This window comes from Diadema antillarum, unplaced genomic scaffold, assembly GCF_040938485.1.
Source record: "Diadema antillarum isolate AM-2024a unplaced genomic scaffold, OU_Dant_1.0 seq00000369_RagTag, whole genome shotgun sequence".
NCBI classification, from domain to species: Eukaryota; Metazoa; Echinodermata; class Echinoidea; order Diadematoida; family Diadematidae; genus Diadema; species Diadema antillarum.
Genome location: NW_027271370.1, coordinates 717,543 through 735,424, shown reverse-complemented (window position 1 = coordinate 735,424; position 17,882 = coordinate 717,543). Strand labels below are relative to the sequence as shown.

General features: G+C 39.8%; 1 protein-coding gene across 2 annotated transcripts in view; it reads left to right on the top strand.

The window, feature by feature from the left end:
- The first annotated feature begins 437 nt into the window (after positions 1 to 437).
- LOC139731386 (nonsense-mediated mRNA decay factor SMG5-like) overlaps positions 438 to 17,882 on the top strand; it is a 55,282-nt gene continuing 37,837 nt past the window's right edge. For both annotated transcript variants that reach the window (XM_071642274.1, XM_071642273.1), the window contains exons 1-11: positions 438 to 629; positions 3,110 to 3,208; positions 3,599 to 3,722; positions 4,732 to 4,894; positions 8,288 to 8,374; positions 9,004 to 9,169; positions 10,355 to 10,480; positions 12,240 to 12,526; positions 13,487 to 13,630; positions 14,184 to 14,569; positions 15,612 to 15,882. In XM_071642274.1, the coding sequence (XP_071498375.1) occupies positions 559 to 629; positions 3,110 to 3,208; positions 3,599 to 3,722; positions 4,732 to 4,894; positions 8,288 to 8,374; positions 9,004 to 9,169; positions 10,355 to 10,480; positions 12,240 to 12,526; positions 13,487 to 13,630; positions 14,184 to 14,569; positions 15,612 to 15,882 (1,924 nt within the window). In that variant the 5' untranslated portion in view covers positions 438 to 558. The remainder of the gene's footprint in view (positions 630 to 3,109; positions 3,209 to 3,598; positions 3,723 to 4,731; positions 4,895 to 8,287; positions 8,375 to 9,003; positions 9,170 to 10,354; positions 10,481 to 12,239; positions 12,527 to 13,486; positions 13,631 to 14,183; positions 14,570 to 15,611; positions 15,883 to 17,882) is intronic.

The following is a 17,882-nucleotide window of genomic DNA, read 5'->3' as shown; positions in this document are numbered from 1 at the left end:
AAATTCACTACTTTTGAGTCAATTGTCTGATTTTCCTCAATTTTTCTATTGACGTCTACGGCCGGTACTTTATTTTTCTCTATTTCTCTTTCTTCTTTAAAACAACAACAAAAGTACGGTACTTTACATTGCTAATTTTCCTCTATCCGCATTTGGGTTCTCGTACTCCCTTTTTTTAGATTGGCAACTCCAATACGTATAATTTCGCTTCTGCTAACTTCACTTGCATCATCAGAGAACCGCAGCTTCGTTTCACTGGCAGCTTCAGCTCACAGCAGCTGTTAAAAGCTGAGCAAGACATGCAACTCCTATATATCCTAGCTAGTAGAGACGTACGCGATCATCGCTCCAGTCCCCACCCGGTACCGTGGGCAATGCCTTGCCTTGCCGGTACGCTGCCGGTACCTACTCGAACTCCGCCGCCCGGCAAGCTTCATTGTACGATCTTGAGTAGCAGGCACAGGCGCGTAGGCGAAACCTGGCCACTCGACAGACAGCACAAGAAAGGTCAAGAAACCGGCGTATTTGTGGGAATATTCAAATTCCTTGTGCCTTAAGATGGAGGTTGAAAATCGAATATCTTTCAAGTCAGACGTTGAGCGTCTTCAACAGACACGGCGAGTTTATAGGTCAGTGTTCATCATGTCCATGACCATATGTATGGGTCATAGATCAGAGATGGTCATGGTGGTGTTTTTGTGTGTTTGTTGTAACGTTAATCAAAATGCAGACATTTAGAATAGGTCTAGAACTACATAGCTCAGAGCCTAGTTACTGTAAAACGAGAAATTTTCGCGTGCATTTTAATTTCACGAATTTCGCGAGCGCCAAAATTCGCAAAATTAAAATGCACGCGAAAGCTTTTGTCTACACTAAATAGTAAATGCATTGAATGCCAGTAGCAATTCGCGAAAATTTCATGCCATGAAAAAGGCTGTCGGCTCCAATTCGCGAAAATTTCATGCCGCGAATATCATGTTTTACAGTATACTTATAGAGGGGGCTCAGCCCCAAAATTTACATTACCATGATTGCATTACAAGAAGACCTCTAGACCTCCCAGAAGCTCTGAAGCTACGGTACTGTTTACTGAATCAGTGAATGGTATTGTCCGGCTTTTCCTGATCTATCTGATTCAACACAACAGTGCAGTGCAAGCTTTCTCGCTGTCTAGAATCTAACGTTTGATGGGGCCTAGTCAGGGAGGTCCCTCCCTGGCCTAGTGAATGTCTGTCTAGCCCGACCATACACCGTACTCGTTGTGTGTATACAGCGACAGGGCTGTGTTGCTTAGACTTATGTCATGAACATGTTAGTTATGATTAATGACATAATGTCTGTTATACTGTCATACTCATAGTGTCATTGTTTGATAAATACTAAAAACGCTAGATCTATGAATAACAGTAAATTTAAATTGTGAGTTCTAAGCCGCTAAATAAAACGCCCTAAGCCCTCAAAATAGATTACCTTACTCGTAATTAAAGGACAAGTTCACCTTCATATACATGTGGATTGAGTGAAGGCAACAATGTTAGTAGAACACATCAGTGAAAGTTTGGTGAATATCCGATAATCCGTTCAAAAGTTATGAATTTTTAAGATATCTGTGCAATCACTGCTGGAGGAGAAGACTACTACGGTGTATGATGTCACATGCGTACAACGATATAAGGGAAAAAAAAGAGAATTTCACAAAAGTTGACTTTTTGAATGAAGTGTACATTTCTTCGACTTGTTACTGACTTATGTTAGGGGTAATATTATTCCCCCTGACTTCTGAAAGAGTGAAGTCGAGTGTTAGTCTATTATGTGAGAAAAGTGAGAATATCTTGAATTTTCTTTATACTTTCTTTGTATAGTTGTACTCATATGACATCACAAGCTATAGTAGTCTTCTCATCCAGCCGTGACTGAGCAGATACTTCAAAAATTCATAACCTTTGAACGGATTGTCCGATTTTCCTCAAACTCTCATTGATGTGTGCTACTAATATTGCTGCATTCACTCAACCCACATGTCTGTGAAGGTGAACTTGTCCTTTAATAAAAGAAGAAGAATCTTCTGTAGAACCAGGCATATGTATGATGTAGGCAGATAATGACTGTAAATCTGATGTCAGGAGCCAATTTAAACTGCCCATTCAAAGATATTAAACATGAAAAATATTTCATGAAATTGCAAAAAGAGTTTAAGCCAGCCCCAGTTATTACAATTCTCAACCTCATGGAAAAGAATTGTGCAACATAAAGTGAGGAGAATACCATACATGATATATTTTTACCGTAGTTACGGGTAAACTCGGCATAGCGGGTAAACTTGGCCCCCAGCGCGCACGTTACAACTATCTATGATGCGCGCGCTGGGGGCTGAGTTTACCCGCAATGCCGAGTTTACTGCAAAAGTGGATATTTTCGTGCGACTAATTTTTCGTGTTTGGCCGGGTCAGAAGAGTTTTGCGTGTTTTTAATTCCGCGGAATCAAGACATCGTGCACAGGAATATACGGCAAGCAAAAATATTTGTGTGCTTTTATTTTCGCGCTAGTTTCTGATTGCGCGAAATGCTCGAAAATTTCAACACCGCGAAAATCTCAACTTTTACAGTACCCATAACTACGGTACCATTCTCCTTTCTATAATTCTATTTCGAAAACCTAGCAAAACTCGCTGAATGCGCCTGATATTAAAGCAGACTAGTCTAAATTTTATATGTCCCATAACTATACACAGCCCAGTCGCTGTGAGTAGCGTACAATAACAGCGTCTGGTCGGGCTATATGTTTCAGAGACATGCACAGGTTCAAAGGTGTAGTACCTAGGTAAGTGTTTCCTTAGTGAGAATCTTATCAATGATTTTTAATACTGACAGTGAAACTGTTTTTGAAGATGCTTGGTCTTCTTTAATATATACATGTACCCCAAGCAGTTCATTGAATAATCACCTCACAAGAATAGATATGAATACAATGTAGTAGGATTTCTAATCATTTCTTCATCCTGATTCTATTCACAATGAGTAGATATGATTGATAGTTTGCTCCTTTGTAGACCCTATCTTCACTCATCTTTAAGGTTATGCATATTTTCCCCTTGTTCTTTGAAACCAGGGCTGCCCAAGATGTAACCAACAAGCTGGAATCAATCATCAAACACAAGCAAGCCTACCGCATGGTATTTGAGAAAGATGCAATTGAGATGCGCATGAGGTATGCCTTACTCTATGTGTACTTGTCGAGTTTAAAACTGTCACATATTTCATGCATGAGGTATGAAATCAAACATGATAGATACTAGTAGTCAATGTCTATCACTGTATTGGTATCTATTCTAGGTGAGTTAAGTGTTAGCCATAGAGATAATCATGTCGTTGATAGACAGTACTGTATTGCTATTATGGCCCACAATGTATCATGGGGTGCCTCTCATAAGCAGTTGTTGAATCACTTTAAAGTGTTTTGTCGATGAATTGTGCTATTTGTTCTAAGGACAGAAGATCAAGTGTCAAGCTCAAGGAAAGTAATCATCTTCAAGGTAGTCACACCATCCCAAAGTGAACAAAATGTCTGGTAACTATGTGCAGTGCTATTATTTTACAGGCTTCGTGATCTGTGTGAACGTCTAATGTTCCTGCATCCAACTGACTTTGGGAGAAAAGCAGAGGAAATTCTCTGGTGGAAGGTCTACTACAATGTTATCAATCTAGCAAAGAAGAGTAAAAAGGTTTGAAGAATACTATCTAGCTCTGTACATTAGTTATGTTCTCTGTTCTTTACCAATTCTCCCTATCGCATATAGCCGATATCATGTGCCATCACCTTGTGATACCGATATCTGATCGATCGCTCTTGGGACATACACTTCCAGTTTTGCGGTTTACCCACCTCACGTCCTTCATCTATGGATATTTTCCATAAAATTGTTGTTTTGCATCATCAGCCCAGCATTTGGCCGCTTCGCAGAAGAATCCCTTTCATCAAATGTTAAGTTACAGATTAGAAAATAACTTTATTATTTGGCAGATAATAAGACAGAATTTGATACGATCTGTGAATACTAGTACTTCATCGTTCAATGTGCATAAAAGTGTACCTTTACACATCGCGTGTTCATAACCGTAAGTTTATATCCCAAGAATTAAAGGTAAAAAAGTTAGAGCACCACACGCACTCAGTTTCAGTATGTATGCAATAGGGAGAATTGATTTACCTATCTGTTCAGGTGAGAATGAGTCATCATTCACTAATGTAATAGACTGTACTCGTGCACATCATTTTGTATTTCCTTTTCAATTTACTACTCTTCTTTTCTTTCTTTCTTTCTTTTTTTTTTGAAAATAGATATACCTACCTGAATATGTGTAAATGATATCAATTTATGTACTAGCAATTCAACTACTGTGCAATTCATCATAATTGATTTTATGCGTGTAATGGTAATTGTGCAATTAGATTGCACAGTATCCACATGAGGGAATTGTGCCGTGTAGCTGAAGTCAGTTATGAGCATGTGATTATGAGATCTTGATAAATGCATTTGTAATTCAATAATCAGGTATGATAGTGATAGATACAAGGAAGTCAGGTGAACTCTGTCATGTAACCAGTGTGGAAGGTGTATTGTCAGGAAAGGCCTATGCAGGGGGTGTTGATTTGTGCAAAGTGATAACCTTCTTTCCTAAGACTGCGTTAAGGGTCCTAGTCTGTGTCAAAATATCACTGTTTCAATGCAGTATATGAGAAGTGGCTCATCTCTGGAGTGTGCCTACCGCACCCACCTGTTGGCCGCCACCGGTTTCTACCATCATCTCCTGATGCGGTTGAAGTGGGAGTATGGACTACAAGAAGACCATGCCACTGACTTCATGAGTTTCCCTGATGAGGACCAGGAGAAAGGTAGTAATATGGCTTAATTTTCAAAGCTCTGAACCTGGCATGTATCTCAGTACAAAGCATTACATTCATGCTAATAGAATTTGTAGCAAAATGTGATTTTTCAAAGCTCTGGGGTCAAGATTTTATGAGTTCTTACTCTCGCTCTTTAACAACGTGAAGAAAACACAATGTTACATATGAAGCTAGGTAGATGGCTGCTGTGTGACAGAGCAGCTCACAGATTAGATTTGGGACATGTGATCACGACATTAACTGCCAAAAGTTGCAAATAGCTTTTATCCTCTGACAGTTTTCTGGAGTAGCTATGTTTTCCCAGGGTTAGATACTGTCTTTTCACCTGAGCAGCTACAGCTGACCACATCCTGTTTCTTAGTACAATGCTTCAAAGCAGGTGCAGCAGTTCATAATAGTCTGCACAGCTACTAGTACCTATGGGCATGCTTGGAGTTTACATGCCTCTACTTTAGAGAACATCAAACCAACACAGACTGTAGTGATTTCCCATGATTGTGGTACAGTGGAACAACTAAAACTTGTGGACACCATATACTGCTTGCAAAGGTGCCAACTACTACTTGTTTGTTGTTGTTGTTTTTTTCAATATTTTGTGCTGCTTTTCTGCCAAAGATAGCGCAAGTTGCTTGGAAAATACTGTTTTCCCCAAATTGTTTTATTACAAATATCTATTGCAAAAAAGGTCAGAACACCATTTTCCCAACATAGATTTCCCACACGCTTTTTATCTCTTGGAATACTGTTTGGAATACGTTTACGAGGTTGGCATCCCTGTGCTTGGAAACCATACTTTAATGCCAATATGAGCACTTCCACAAGATGTATGCAAACAAAATTATGAATAGCACAGTATTTGTATATCTGCAATACAATGAAATATGTTCACTGTGGGAGGATTCCTAAAAACTACAGTCCTGCTTATTGGTCTACTTCACTGTAAAATAATGAAGTGCTGTGATGAGTCAAGCTTTAAAGATGGAGAATGGCTAAATCTTTGAAATAAAACCTTTTTATACCTCCACCAGCGGCCACGAAGTGGTGCCGGAGGCATATGTTTTCGGGTTGTCCGTCCGTCCGTACGTCCGTCCGCTTTCAATTACGTGATAACTTTAGTGATATTGACTGGCATTTTACCAAACTTGGTCCAAGTATAAAGTATGATGGGGCAATTACTTGATTAGATTTGGGGTGAAATCGGCCAAAGGTCAAAGGTCAAGGTCAAGGTCAAATCATGAAATTGTATGTGTTTACGCGATAACTCAAGACTGGTTCAAGCAAATGTCACCAAACTCTGTCCGAGGATGATGTATGGTAGGACAATTACTTGATTAATTTTTAAGTGAAATCGGACAGAGGTCAAAGGTCAAAGATCAAGGTCAAATCCTGAAATTTATCTGTTTACGGGATAACTTAAAACTGGATGAAGCAGCGTTCACCAAACTTGGTCCAAGGATGATGTATGATGGGGCAATTAGTTGAGTAGATTTTAGCGACTTGCAAGAGGTCAAAGGTCAAAATGCTAAAAATGTTGCTATTTCCCCCATATCCATGCAATGCCCGAAGGTATTTTCTTGAAACTTAGTGTAGACATGTACTTCTGCATAAAGATTCTCCAGAGAGAGTTTCATGTCATAAGGTTAAAGGTCAAGAGGTCAAAGGTTTGGTGAAAATGTTACAATTTCACTTTTCTCGCAAATGGTTCAATGTATCTTCATGGAACTTGGTGCGTACGCATGTACTGACTGGCAGGGATTATCTAGGGAATGTAGGGGTCATTGGTCAATAGTCAGGGGTCAAAGGTCAAGGTCAACTGTTCAAAATGTTACTATTTCCCTCATTTACTAGTATATGCAATGCTTGCATTATTATTTTCAAAACTTTATACACATGTATTACCTAATGGAGATTCTCATGGAAATTTCCTGCCAGAAGGTCAAAGGTCAAAGGTTAAGGGTCAAAGCCAGGTTTAAATGCAAAAAAAAGAGAATCTATTTTATACAGTAATTACACTCTTTCTTCATACCTTGAAAATTACTCAATGCATAAACTTATAAAAGGGTCAGTCAGAAGTCAAGTAAATATCCTCAATTCCCCAAATACATGTACCTGCACTCTTAGACAATTATAGCAATTTTTTTAACCTAGTTCAAGGAAAGTGAACAGTCAAGATATTTCTGAAAAACCTGTCATTTCAATGGTTTGCCAGTTATGTGTAACTGTCATCACACATTGTGAAGACATTGCACTATACACCTATTGGGCGAATCATGCATTATGGCGGAGGCATCAGTCGCAATAGCGACATTTCTAGTTGTGTATTATATGTGAAAAACTTACGTATGGCTTGCAGTATATGTGTGGTGTTTTTTGCAGCAGCAACCTTTCAAATTGAGGCTTGTATGTTTCATTTGATGGAGTCAAAGGGGGCCTGAGCCTTTGATCCTAGCAAAATCTTTGTCAGAGGCAAAATGGAAGTCATGAAGGGAAAGCAATCACAATTATATGGACTACTCACAACAAGTGCAGTCTGAGAAGAGCTAAGGACACGAAACAATGAAAACAAAAGGAGTAGATTAGGAGTCAGAGGCAGGGAGTCAGCCAAACAGGTAAGGAAGAGGGATTAAAGCAAGGGGGTGAACAGACAAAACACAGAGGTGGTCAGACAAAACACAGAGATGGTCAGTGATGATCCCAAGGATCATCACTGTAAAGGATAAAGATGAATAGGGAAGTAACATCAAACAAGATAGGGAACAACAGAAGGATGAAGAATAGGAAAAAGAGTAATACAGCAACAGCATGAATGGGGGAAGGGGCTGAACAAGTAGCGCACCCTACACATGATGTACAGAGATGTTGGCAAAAAAAAAAAAAAAAAAAAATGAATGTAAGAGCCAACCAACAAATGGAAAGTACAAAACATATCAATGTACATAAAAACGGCAATACATATTTTATGTAGGAATGGATCAATATAAAGGCATCATGCATTGTACACACAGACTGTATATGGATTGGACAGTTTACCTTTGATATTCTTATCTCTTAGGAAGTGAGTTTCATGTAAACTGTTTCACATAATTTTACCACTGTGTGTAATTATATTAAAAAAAGATCACGGGTCATATATTCCTGAACAATATTTTATCAACTCCATTTTCCTCATTCCCCCTTCCCCATTTCACTCTGTTGTTGTATGTTTGCTTATAATCTTCAATGTGAAGCCATGTGCATTGAAGCCAATAGCACTGAAAAAAAATTGCATGAGAGCCAGAATCCATATTGTAATAGGCAATTCCTCTCTTCTACCTGCAATTGTTGTTATCGGCTGATCGCTATATTTGTTTTTTATTTGTTTTGTTTTTATTTTTCATGCAGACATTGGTAATGATGCCAATGCCATAAAGGCAAAGGACTGGGCACAGAAAGCATGTCAGAGATGTCTCATATACCTTGGCGATCTAGGTGAGCTTGAATGTGGAAGTTTATTTACTAAAATACTTCATTTAAACAAATATACTCATTAATGTCTCCTTCCTTCCCATCCCAAATCATCATTTGTTAAATTCATACTGAAAAATGTTTGGATTATCAGAGAATAATGTCTTATGTGCCGGCACTTAACTATTCAAGATTTTCATCAGCATTCAGTAATCCATCCAAACTTGACCTTTGCTGGAGATTGGCAAGGTGTGGCAATGTGCCTTTAGTAGTCCAAAGAGGAAGGCTATTGTGATGCAATAGGAATTTGCAGGATAAAGTTATATCTATTCAATAACAGATTTATTTTCAAGACATCTGTACCATTTATTGAAGCAAGCACTCCAGCCTGCATGCCACTCTGTGACCAAAGCACAGTAAGAGTTCAACATTCCTCCAAACATGTATGAATATTCAAAGCAAGATGATATGTGGGTCTATAAAACGATAATTGTCGACAAGATATCGTGCTCAAGACGCATTTATGTACAGTTTAGCTGCTTCCTGTTTTGGAACATTTTAGAGGACTACTGACTGGAATGAGCCGTAATATGAAAGCTATAATAGGCCTACACACTGCAGTGACTAACTTTCAGTACTGTCTGGATGTATAGCGAGGTACAGACAGGAGTACGAGGGCCCAGGTCACCTCCTGGCTGAGCGCTTCTACCACCAAGCCCTCATTGTCAACCCTGCCATGGGTATGCCTCACAACCAGCTTGGGACGCTGGCAGGCATGAGTTATCAGGGGGTCAATGCAGCGTATCACTACATGAGATGGTGAGTATTGTCTCTATTGATTCTCTAATACCTCACCATTGAAATGGGCAACGGTGACTTAGAATAGAGTAGGAGAGGTAAGAGCATGAAAAGTTGAGAAAAACCTGAAACCTGTAGAATTAAAATCAGAATTGTGTCGTGGAAGAGATATAGCTGGAAGACATGAAACATACATGAAGTAAGAGTGCAAACAATCTGTTGAGTGTATTAGCCGTATAAAATCACTGTTAAATATGCTAATTAAGTACACAGTACTTGGAGTCACATGACTCAGTGTGAATGTACCACAGTGGAGAAAGGCCGTTACCCTTGTCCATTGTTACTTACTTCACCCATACCATACCTATTCATTTTACAGCATGTACCAAGCAATACTTGGTGCTTCAGCAGCAATTAAGCAAGTGTTTGATATTTTCAGCTGGCACCCAACTCTATGACGCATTTTGTCTTTTGTGGTATATGCAAAATAAGTTGGTCTTAGGCATCATGGGAGTGAAGAAGTCGTGATTCTGTACAGTTTGTGGGCTTTTCCATACAATTCTTAAGAAGGAATGACATAATGGTCATTCAGCCATTTAACATTTAAAAAAAGGCAAAGCATGATAAGGTGATTCAATCTGGCTTTTGGAAGAAAAAACACACACACACATACACCTTGTAAAGCTCATTGACTAGTGTGGTGGTCAAATTCTGACTGACCCCATTCTGCAATACTCTTTGACTGCTTTGAATATTTCATCAAATTTAGAGTCATGCATCCATCACATTAACATTAAATCACAGAGTTCTTTTGAAGACAAACTGCAATGGAAAGTCCTGGTTAATTCTTAAATTTCACTGCTTGTGCAAATTTGAAAGATAATCCTGAGCTGTTGTTGTATTTGTTCCTGAATTAGTTAATGGATAAGGTAGGTTTTCCCCCTGTTTGTCAAACTATGAATCAACCATAGTCAAGACCAGCATTAAGTTCTTATCAAGCTTCATCTCATAACAATTGACTTCTTCTGAAAGAATGAGAGCAAAGGGGATGAAGTCACATTTATGGGAAATGTTGTTAAATATTGCAAACAAATTCCCTTAGTTTGACATAGAGTGATAAGAGAGTGTGGCTTTTGACACTTCTGCATCAGATCAGTTTTTCAATCTGATGATAAAATCTTTGTCATCAATATTGCTTACACACAGCTGGTTGTCTGACTTGAGGTTTGATGGGGCCATTGCCAACCTAGAGAAGATATTTGAGAGGAACCAGAAGCGATACCATGAACTGTCCACAGTTTCTAGCCCAGACCTTCCTCCAGAGTTACAGAGGTAAAAGGAACTTTAGGGGGAACATTTGTTTTATTCTGATCAAGACAGGTTTGCAGTCTGGTATGGATAGAAATACTCATACCCATGACCTCACTGTAAGTGAATTCTCCATATCGCATATAGCTATAAAAGAACCAATGTTGGTGGCGCACTAATTTAATTGGCGTATTTTGGAGTGATTTGCAGTCAACCCCACTTCCGGTTGCAGCTATTGCTCCGCGCGCTATTATGCACGCTGCGTGCAGCGGCGTGGCTAGCGTCCCACACACTTATTCATCGTGTACAATTTTGCCATAGGCTTCTTGTGTGGAGAACTTACACAAATCTGTATATGTGGGACTGTAATATAGATCGTCGTGTGCAATGAAAAGATCCTACACATGGGTCAATTTTCAACCATTTTATCTAAGTCAAAATAATAAAATATGAAGTGAAAACATTCAGATTAGGGATTTCAACATCTCTGAATTCTGTGAAGGGGTATAGTTTCAGTAATGTCAGCCTCATAAATGATCTGAAGAATAGATGAACACGGCACATTCAGTGCAGCAGTTGTAACTGTGTACTCAGCACTAGCAGCAGTGCAATGGGCCTCTAGTTCGTCGGGGGCAGCGGGGCAGGTGTAGGGAGCAATAGTTCTTGAATCTTTCGCGATCATCCATGATTAATAGCTTTTAGAAAGACACTCGCTGAAAAGGTAAAATTTGCGTGACCGATGTTGAGCAGACGCTACCGATGCAAGTGAAACTGTGCGTTGGCTTGCGGTGCGTTGCGGTGCAGTGCATTGCGTATGTAACGGGTTGGCGATAACCGGAAGTTAAGCTGACTGCATAAAAGCCAGGATGTTGATTGCGCAATGCATTCTGGGACGATATTTTGCTATATGCGATATGGAGAATTCTTGTATAGCTAAGGTTGTTGTATTGAGGCCCCCTTTACCAACTCATTGTTAGCTCATAAAATTGAGATGGGTGGTTGCAAATGAGCATTGTAGATATACATACAGTACATATACACAAATTGTAAAATTTCTGAGTGTGTCTGTCATAAGGCCACCTGCATCCATCAGAAAACATTCATGAAGCCAATACATATCACTGCAGCCCTTTGATGAGGTGACATCTTGACATTTACCACATTCCATTAAGAGGAGAATTGACATTATAGAAAGTTGTTTAGAACAAAAGTAGTGGTATTTGAGTTGCACAGACCAGTGAAACTAAACTGAAAACAATGAAAAGAAAAAAAGAGGAGGATTACTATTTCTGTATCAAATCTGTCACCTTCCACATTATCCGATGAGCAATCCAGGATAGGCATTTTTGTCGCATTACTATGATGCTACAAACTTACAAAAGTTCAATGAAGAAATCACTTGTTAATTTGTAATTTCGTCGAAATCAATGATTCAAACTACAGCTTTACGCAGTGTAGAGTGTTCCCATATGTTAACATGACCTGTACTAAGTTGTAAGTGCAATGTTAGTGCAGAGGGTATTATTTTGATAAGGTCACCTGTAGTCTGTTTAAGTTCCAAGCTAAGCTATTATAGTATGATTCCTTTCATTGAAGAAACCTGAAAAACTCCTTTTGCATATTCATAGCCTTGACTGTGCACAAGTATATGGAGCAGCAAAATAGTGTTATTATTTTGTCCAGATTTGGCTTGTCATTGACTTTTGATACCCCAAAACATACTTGTCATGAAATGTGGTGAATTATTCCTTTTGTCATTGCCTATTTCTTTATCTTTTTCAAGACCACGGGACATCAAGCATTTCCTCATCCGGTTCCTGTACCTGCAGGAACTGTTCCAGCCCAGCAACAAGACTGGCATTGACAACTTACCATCCCTGTGCCAGGACGTGCTTCTGGGATTTCACCAGTGCATGCTGCACAGTGCTGCCAATATAGGCAGTGGTGGTCTTGGGATGGGGCAGGGCCATGCGCGGTCAGAGGATGGCCGAGAAGGGTACCTCTCTAACGATGTGGTCTTCAAGCTGGTGGCCCTCACACTCATGAGCACCTACAGACTACAGAAAGCAGGTAGCAAGGCAAAAAAGGGGACCTTAGTCTTAGCTGACATCAGCCATGTTCAGACGTATTTCTAGTCGGAGTAAAATTTTATGATGCAGCAATTAAAATTCCAATTGATACTTATCTTACCACGACCCTGTGTCCACATGACAGTCGTGGGAAGAAACTCTGACCAATTTACCACAGCCTTCACGGGGATCACCGTGGAGGGTCGGTGTAACTTCCAGAAGTGGTACGTAGCGCCACGCACATTGACCATACGATTGTTTTTTTTAACCAGCGGCATTTGTCTTCTCCATTCGTGTTGATGAGAATTTCTGAGCGCTAGCTTCTTCGTCATGATCGGCTAGGTTAGAATTGTACTGCACATGCACGTGTACTCGCAAAATGTCAACATTGCGATTTGACCCCTGAAGTTTTACCTAGGTTGTAAGGTATGTAAGATAATAGATACTCTGAGGGCTTATCCGCACAGGCAATTTACTCCAACCAGCTAGTCATGGTAGCGAGATACTCCTGAGAAAACTCAGGAGTATCTTGGTCAGAGGAAGAGGTCGTGGTAATTTCCCCTGACCGGAGGGGGGGGGGGTGGTTTCATCAACAAGTTCGTCGGAGGTTTTCACCGACAAATTTGCTATCAGCCAATCAGACACAAGGATTTCAGTTTCATTTTCATGAAACGGTCCCCAGGACCTTGTTCAGACGGGCACTACTCCGACCTTTCCTCTGACCTTCCTCCAACCAAGCTTCCTCCGACCCTTCCTCCGAAGTTACTCCGACCAAAACATCCTTCGTTGTAATTCTCCAAGCAATTGTTTCTCTGTACTTCTTATCCTAGGAACTTGTTGTACCTCATTTTGTGTGATATCAGCTGGAAGCTCTTACCTACCAACCTAGCTTTCCTAGAATTATTGATATTTACCACATAAGTGATCTTTTCTTGTTTCATTTGTTGTTGTTGTTGTCAAGGTTCCAAGCAGACATCTACAGCAGTTGTATTCACACTGGCTCTGCTGTCCTACACCCTAAACCACCTATGTGAGAAGCTTAACAATGCAGTCTACAGAAAAATGTACCCAGAGCAGACAACTGCAGCCACAGTGCATGCTAATGGTAAATTATCTAAACCTGATTTTCTTGCAACTAAGAACTCAAAACTCATCATATGTAACAGATGATAACTTTTAGTAAACATCTAGTTCATGGGCCCACCTTTACTATTTACATGGAGAAACAAATATGTTTCTTCCGAAGATGTTTTAAATCTGTGTGTAGTTTTCCAAGAGACCTGATATGTTTATTTGTTTGTGTGTTTGTTTGGGGTATTAAAAAAAAAAAGGGGGGGGGGGTGTATTTTTTATGGGGATGTGGTCTTTTCCAAACTTGATTACAGTTCAAAATTCTTGAATTGTGATATGAAGACTAAGTAATATGGAACACTTCCAGACATTTAAAGATATGTGATCAGAATCATTTAAAGGTTATGAGTCCAGAATCAAGTTCAAATCTGCAAAATCATGAGCTCTACCACTCAAGAGATAGTTTACATAGTATAATCAAATTTATCAAATAAGTACAGTGTGATAGCTGAGGAAAGTCTGTCTGTAAGATATTGATATTTGAAATAAAAGGATTGAACTTCATCCATTTTTTGGTCAAATTCTAGCACCAGATTCAGATGTTTCTAGTAATGGTCGAGCCAGCCCTGCAAACACCATCACTCAGGATGCCAATCCAGAGATGGACAGTGATGGTACCGTCAAACTGGCCCCCAAGAAGGCACAGCAGAAGAAAATGAAGCCCAAGGCAGCACTGAAAGCAATGCGCAGGCGGCGTAAGCGAGTTGGCTTGGGTGCCGACACCAGCGAGGATTCAGACCTGAGTGAAGGGGAGCAGGGTGTGGGAGGGGCCCACACTGATGGGAGCTCTGAGTCAGGTGGGGAGGGAAGTGGTGATGCTCTGGTCGCTGAGTCTGACAGCGAATACTTCATGGACAGTCAAGAGTTCGAATTAGAGGATGAGGAGACTAGTGGAAAGCCTCACACCCAAGAGGTTTGTAGACAAGTAATGTCAAAATTTGGACTTGAGATGGCAAAACAACATATGTTGAAAATTTATGAAAATTGACTTAGTCACATATTTCAGTTTATTTTAGTGTAATCTAACTCTGAAACAAAATTTGAAATCAGAACGCAGTCTGTGAGTGAGATTATGTTATGACATCCCCTCCCTGTGGGAATTGTTATAATTTTGTTGGCAAAACAACATAAGCTGCAATACGCTTGCCCCTTCTCAACACGTGTCGTACATGAACTTTGCAAAACAGTGTATCTACAGGATCTGTGTGAAATACGTTTTTTGCCATATAAAATATACAGTAATAGGAAGAGCGCTGTGCGCGGACTGCAGAACTATGTGCATTTCATTGCGTTACATGTATGCTCGCCATTGACGAGACTTACTTTGTTTTGCTGTAGCAATACTAATATGTAGCTTGGTTAGGTTGATATGGTAAAACAGCGTATGTTCGATTTATGCAAATTATTTAGAAAAGTAGGAGGTCTAGTGAATTTCATTTGCATGCAGTATATTGTTTATATTGTTGCTCTTTTTAGGGTAAGATATGAAGTACTAAACTAAAACAGAAAAAGAGCTGTACCTTTGCAAAACTTTCAACTCAGTTTACTGGAAAAGAGGTTGCATGTAGGTACACTGTTTTGCCATCTCACAGCCAAGTTATTCATTCAATATGAATTGATGTTGGGTAATTACCTAGGGAGATGTCCTGTTAGTAACTCATATTAACACTTGCATTGTCTTGGATCTTCTTGTGGGTAAGAAAGGAATCAACATATTTGCAACAACAGTTTGTAGAATTTAAATTTTCCAAATGGCTTGGGTAAAAATCACAAAGAAAAAAACTCTAAACAGTTCTTTATTCAGATCTCGATTTTCATATTACAGTAATTTAAGCTCCTTACAAGGATGAAACAAAGTCCCTGTGACAATCACATTTTTTTGTAGTCTTTGTTCTTGGAGTTGTTATAATTGATGAGCATGATAGATATAAGATGTGCCTTTTGTATCTTACCAGGAACTGCCCTCTCACCCAAGCCCAACTCCCGAAGGCATTCTTGGTGGGGTCAGTGACAAGTTGGTGGAGGATATCTCATCTCGCCTCATAGCACCACCCGGTCCTAGCCACACTCCTCCTGGTAGGCGCAACATCAAACTTGCCCCCACTTTTGATGCCTACACCAAGGAAATGGGCAGCCCACAAGTACAGCTTAGCAGGGATGTACCAGAGAGCCAAGGGACTGGAGAAATTGCTGATATCAGTGACAACACAGCTGCTTCATCACATAGTAAGCCTTATGACTATTCCTACATCAAACAGTGGTGCCTTTGAAGTGACACTCAGTCTGGCATCATGTGTGCAATATTGTGTAATTTTTATGCCTCCGCCACGAAGTGGTGCCGGAGGCATTATGTTTGTCCGTCCATCTAGCGGTCCGTCCGTCCTTCTGTCCATCTATCTGTCCGTCTTTCCATCCTTCCGTCCGTAATCAATTTTGTGGACAGGGTAACTAAAAACCGTTTGAGCTATCCTAATGAAACTTGTCGTGTATATCTATGAGTGGGCAAATTTGTGCCTGTCAACTTTTGGGTGCACATGCTCAAGGTCAAAGGTCAAAAGGTCAAGGTCAAATGCTCAAAATTTCACTATTTCCCGCATATCTATGCAAATCCTGAAGGTATTTTCTTTAAATGTAGTGTATACATGAACTACTAAATGAAGATTCTCCAGAGACTTTCGGGTCATGAGGTTAAAGGTCAAAGGTCAAGTGGAAGTGTTGAAATATCACTTTTTTCCTCCATATCTAGCAAATGGTTTGAGGTATCTTCATGGAACTTAGGTATTGACTGATTCTGTGACGCGCTATGTGTATATTTGGCATGGGCAGCGCCATTACTGTGGTGTCCCAGCGGACCCCCCCTCCCCTCTCCCCTACCCCCTCCTTTCATTAGCACGTGCAAGGAATGAAAAACTGATGCGTGGTTGTTTTAGCCAATAGGCGTCTCGTACTGAGTGCGCGAATGCTTGCTAAATGCGCGAACCTTTGTTACAAGTGCATGATAAACATGTTGCCTGGGGGGTGGGGGGAGAGGAGGGGGGTTCGGCTGGGACACCGCAAAATGAGCTAATGGCTGCGCCCAGTGCAACAAATTGTCTGCTGCCCTCAACGAACCCAAATCGGTCAATATACACTGTAAGCATGTACTGACCGACAGTGATTATCTAGGAAATTTTGGGGTCATGGGTCAAAGGTCATGGGGGTAGAGGTTAAGGTCAACTCCTCAAAATTTCACTATTTCCCCTCATATTTATGCAATGCCTGCAGAATTTTTGTTGAAACTTAATGTATACATGTATTACCCAACAGAGATTCTCTGGGAAGTTTCTTGCCAAAAGGTCAAAGTTCAAGTGAAAGTGCTAAATTTCACTTCTTCCTCCATATTTTGATAGCGACTCAAGGTAACATCATAAAACTTGGTACATGCATGTTCTACCTGACAGTGATTCTCCTGGGAATTCCATGGCCAAAGGTCAGGTTAAAATGTTATTATTTTACTATTCAATACTGAAATTACACTTTTTTTCTCCATACCTTGAAAATTACTCAATGCATAAACTTGATAAAAGGGTCAAAAGTCAAGTAGAAATTCTCCAGTGACCAAACGCCTGCACTTGTAGACAATAAAGAGACATTCATCCAATTAAACCTAATTCAAGGAAAGTGAACATTCAACACATTTGAGACAAACTTGTCATTTTGATAATTTACCAATTATGGTAAACTGTCAGCACACATTGTCAAGATGTACTACATATTGTATATACCCAATTAGGAGAACCATGCATTATGGCGGAGGCATACCAGTCGCTAGTAGCAACATTTCTAGTTATATTTTATTGTTGTAAAACATAATAGACTGCAGTTTAGATTTGAGGCAAATGATAATGAAGGGTAGGATTCAATGTCAGTGTCAGGCTCTCAGATGCCTGTACTTGTGCAGTGACTTATGACTTGTCATTCATATTGTCATTTTTGTAAAATATGACACACATTGAGTGTTCTGGGAAATTTCATTGATTGGAATTGAGTAAGATTCTGATGAAGGTCAGTGTAGGAGGGCCATGGTCAAATTCTGACAGGTCAGTGTTCAACTCTAAAAAAGTAATCTAGTGCAGCTTTGAATACTTACAAGTGCACACTACTGATCAAGTTTTAGATGATATTGAGTAAAAACTAGGTGTTAAAGATAAAGAAAGATATGGATTTTCATTGCGTACTTCACGACA